At 34.1% G+C, this 4,541-nt stretch overlaps 2 protein-coding genes across 5 annotated transcripts; one reads left to right on the forward strand and one right to left on the reverse strand.

The window, feature by feature from the left end:
• The first annotated feature begins 228 nt into the window (after window positions 1-228).
• LOC139823850 (transmembrane protein 222-like) lies at window positions 229-2,355 on the forward strand. The gene is made up of 4 exons (XM_071796316.1): window positions 229-432; window positions 666-876; window positions 950-1,080; window positions 1,164-2,355. Exons 1-4 carry the CDS (start codon window positions 281-283, stop codon window positions 1,243-1,245), a joined length of 576 nt encoding a protein of 191 aa, XP_071652417.1. The 5' UTR covers window positions 229-280; the 3' UTR covers window positions 1,246-2,355.
• Window positions 2,187-4,171, reverse strand: LOC139823851 (uncharacterized). 4 transcript variants are annotated; one of them, XM_071796319.1, is made up of 2 exons: window positions 3,923-4,171; window positions 2,187-3,352 (listed from the first exon to the last, which is right to left on the reverse strand). In XM_071796319.1, the coding sequence occupies exons 1-2, from the start codon at window positions 3,923-3,925 to the stop codon at window positions 2,885-2,887; spliced, it is 471 nt and encodes a 156-aa protein (XP_071652420.1). In that variant the 5' UTR covers window positions 3,926-4,171; the 3' UTR covers window positions 2,187-2,884. The 4 variants fall into 4 exon arrangements, with proteins under 4 accessions (XP_071652420.1, XP_071652419.1, XP_071652422.1 ...); XM_071796318.1 differs by having other exon boundaries at window positions 2,187-3,355; window positions 3,923-4,163; XM_071796321.1 differs by having other exon boundaries at window positions 3,847-4,163.
• Between the last annotated feature and the right edge of the window lie 370 nt (window positions 4,172-4,541).

Raw genomic sequence — 4,541 nt, forward strand, 5'->3', positions numbered from 1 at the left:
ATATAATATGTAATCTGATCATATTGTATCTATTATTTTAAACAGGGTTTACAATGTAACTATTAATTTAATATTTTTAATCAATTGGTTATTTATTGTTTTCAGATATTTAAAAATTAAGCAGCGCCAAAAATATTTGGAAATGAATATCGAGTGGAGGGAGTACGGGCGTTTCAGTATTGGAGCGAGTAGCGAATTTAAAGAGACGCGGTATATACCGGTATATACCAGTCGCGGCACTCGCGTAGCGCTACATCAGTGAAGTGTCAGTGAGTTATATATGATCCTGATGAGAGATGTTATGAAAGATCCTGATTTACTGACAGATATTCCAAAGCTGTCGAATGACTCGCCCGAGATGGATCTCAGCGTTCATCCGGAGAGACAAAGATTTCCTTTCTGCATCGTTTGGACCCCGTTGCCTATCCTAACGTAAGTCGTTCTCGATTAAATGCATTCTGACCATAACCTCGTCTCTGATTCATTTGCATCATCCGATATTCGTTAAACTGATAGTACTTATTGTTTATTGTACGTTGACAGCTATCGTAAAATGTAAAAATAATTCGTGAAATGTACGAACTTCTCTCTCAAGTCAAGATTAATCACGCTGAATAAAGTTATGCAGTTTATATAATTAATATAAACATTCAATTTTTTTTAAGATACATTCTGCCTTTTATTGGACACATGGGCATCGCGACGTCAGCCGGAGTAATAAGGGACTTTGCTGGCCATTACCATGTTTCTGAAGACAACATGGCATTTGGTAAACCTACCAAATATTGGCAATTGGATTATACCAAAGCCAAGGGAGGCATACAAGGATGGGATGCCGGCGTAGCAGAAGCTAGCGAAATTTACAAAGCTAGAATGGTAACAAAAGCATAAATTTAGAGAATAGGAAGCTTTTAATTGACAATTGCGGTTCAAAACTGATTTTTTACAGCACAATTTATGCTGCGACAATTGTCACTCGCATGTGGCAACAGCTTTGAACTTGATGTCGTATGGCGACTCGAGCAGTTGGAACATGGTAAAACTTGCGTTGCTCATGTTACTTCACGGAAAGTATGTCAGGTAAAAACAAAATATATGTAGAAAAAGTAATTATATATGCAATTTTTTCCAATTGTCAATAATACTTATCACGTTCGTTTCAGTATTCTGGGCTTTCTTAAGACCTGGTTGCCCTTCTGCATACTTGTCACAATTATACTAGTGTTAACTTTATGTTTACATTAATTACATATATATTTATACTGGGCTGTCTCTTCTTGCCGAACCACGTGGACGCATACTGTGCGAATCTTTATTTTAATTAATTCTTCATTAATTATTAAGAAACTTGTATAACAGTAAAGTTTTTTATTCAGTTCAATTCGCTCTACCTACATACGAGAGATGGCACGGTAATTATCAGATAGCCTGTATATACATATATAAATTTAAAAAAAACTATATATATATATATATATATATATATATATATATATATATATATATATATATATACAGGGTGTCCCATGACTCGAAGTCCGTATATTAAAGGCGTTGTTGAAGTCATTTAGAGTTGAAATTGTTTAATAAACATGTCCGTAAATGCTTTTTAACAGAACTACAACCATTGAAAGTTGATGTGACTATTTGAAACATTTGGCAAGATTTTGCACTGAATCTGCAGGAGATAATTTTGAACAGAATTTGTAATACATTTGTAAACAAACAAGTTAAATTAAATGTCTTTTCTTTCCTTTTTCAAATATGTACATCAACTTTCAACGTTCTGTTAGGAAGCATTTACGGACATATGTTTATTAAACAATTCCAACTCTAAATGACTTCAATAATACATCCTTAATGTATGGACTTCGAGCTCGAGTCATGGGACACTCTATATATATGTATGTACATACATATATATAAAATTATATATAAAATGCCAATTTACAATTATAGATTTAATGTCAATTTATAATTATATATTTATAATTAATCGTGATATATCTTGAGATACTCGATGAGAATTTAACAAGTAAGAACATTCTTAATATAGCTTTCTTAAAGTAGTTTTCGGCATTGCACTCTCAAGTACGTCAGTCATAAACCAGAATTTCGTATATACAAAAAAGTTTTGAGGGATGCCATGCCAAATTCTATCAGGAAACGCAACATCTATATCCACATTTGTCAGATATAAATATAATTTATTTTGTTTAATTTTTACAACTTAAAATACACATATATATTGACTATATAAGCGTTATGTAACGATAAAATTAAGTCTAAGATATATGGCTTCTCCATAACATTATATTATGTATGCATATATATGTGTACGCCTAAAGAAAGTAATTATTTTTATCTATTATTTTACATTTTATTTATATACAGCTGTATAATCAATACAACCGTTTTCTTCTTAACATGAGACATAAAACGTCGAGCATGTGCTTTAATTACATGTGTAGCATCATGGCAATAGTGGCAATGAATCTATCTCCTTAAGCAACTTAAATATATAAAAAATATATCGTAAATATTTCTTTTATACCGATTGATTCCTACAAATTAATTTTCTTTTCAAAAGTTTAGTGTTCATTTATTAATACACCCATTTTTGGAACTACTTAAAATGTCACGTTTTTATTCGTTCTTATATAAAAGATAGGAACGTTTTAAAAAGGTGTGATGTGTGTAGAGTATCAAGAATCAAACTTAACGCTTATTACAGCGTTATGTCGCAATGTTCGCCTGTTAAAAAAGTGACTTTATTATATGTTCGTATAATTAGAAAATACATACGTATGTACCTAAGTTTGATTCTTTAATTCGTAAAATTTACAATCTCATTACACGTAACAACAATCTGAGGGTTTTCAAGTTAATCGTTAGTTCTGCTATCCATTTCTGTAATAACTCCCGTTTCAAGAGAGAAGTCGTAATCGTAATTTTGATTCTCTAATCTTTCAACGAAAGACATTATTTCGCTAATCCGTAGACCGTCTATCTCCAAGTCGTTGTTCATGTTACTTTGCAACTGTTTGCATAACTTAAATGGTACACCGCTTAGATAATGCGGAGCGTTATCCATTTGCTGAGCTAGTTTGGGTAAATTACCAGCCGACATTGCGGGATTCATTGGTGTTCCACCGATGAACGGGTATAACCCACTGGGGTAAGGAGTACCGTGTTCACCAGTACTGTGTTCAACATTAGGTGGCAGAGAGGTTCGTCTTCTTTCAATTACTATGAAATCGTCCCCTGGATCTGCGGGAGGCCGTTCCTCTTGTTCATCCCTGGATTCTGGAGGTGAATCCTTGTGCTTCTTTTTGCCAAAGAGCCAAGACATCTTCTGCAAAATATTGTTACCTAAAAATTTGTCCGGATTCTTCATCGTAAACATAGATAAATCACAGTAAATCTTAAACACGCTTAAAATCAGGCATATCTATCCGTAAATAACATATCTAGTGCAAAAGCCAGACTAAAAAAAAACGAACTATAACAATAGATGAAAATTAAAAATCATCCTTATAACAACTGAAGCAAGTGCAATATAGATTAACCTATTAGGAAAAAAAAACAGAAACGCCAACACACAGAAAACATTTTGTTTACAAAAGTAACAATGTCTGTAAAAGTCTTTTAACTTTTGCAGACGAAATGTCTTTTCTCAACTCTAACCTCTGGCCCAAAAGAGCGAGAAAGTAAGATATTGCTTTATATACAAAAATTGTTCAGTCGTCGAAAGATTAAACAAGCTCGAGCTGTCGGCACAGAAATAAACAAAGTTACGGGTCATAATAAGATCGTGCGCAAGGGAAAATCACAGGATTTACTCACGTGCAGGCAGGTTAAAAACTAAAGAAAAGAGGACCTATGGCACACACTCAACGAACAGCCTGTGCTACAAACTGACCATCCTGCTATCGCTTTTGTCAGTCTCTTCTTTGAGATTGATAAGTCGACGCTCAAAAGGAGCTGTGGACACAAAAGCTAGACTTTCGTTCGTACTCCGGAGTCCGGCGTCAGAAGTCAGAACCGCGATGTGCGGAATGATGCGCGGAGTAACACAAAGTCACTTATCGAAGTAACAAGCTTGCCTGTCACCTCGCCAGATGTCAATAAGTCAGTTCGTGTTTTTTAGCAGCACTATCCGCACTCAAATAAAATAAGTATATGCATATTCATATTTATGCATATTGTTTCCTTGAGAGAAAGAGACAAGTGTAGAAAGTGTAAGTGACTTATAAGAATAATATATAGATCTAACGACAGACGAGAATGACGCGGTGACGTCATCGTGAATTTCAAATACGCGATCGAATCGAACAATCGCAGCTGCGGCGACGCCAATTACGCGACGCCAATTATCTTTCCTCTTTATCTCAGATATAGTTATATCATCGCGTTTGGACATTATTGATCGTATCTATATATATATATGTATAAGCACTTAGGTAACGCAGTGTATTCTATAAATATACTTTTGAGAGACTCATTTTTATAAAACCATCTCTCCCTCTTTATCAATCTTT

The sequence above is a fragment of the Temnothorax longispinosus genome, unplaced genomic scaffold (assembly GCF_030848805.1).
Source record: "Temnothorax longispinosus isolate EJ_2023e unplaced genomic scaffold, Tlon_JGU_v1 HiC_scaffold_190, whole genome shotgun sequence".
NCBI lineage: Eukaryota > Metazoa > Arthropoda > Insecta > Hymenoptera > Formicidae > Temnothorax > Temnothorax longispinosus.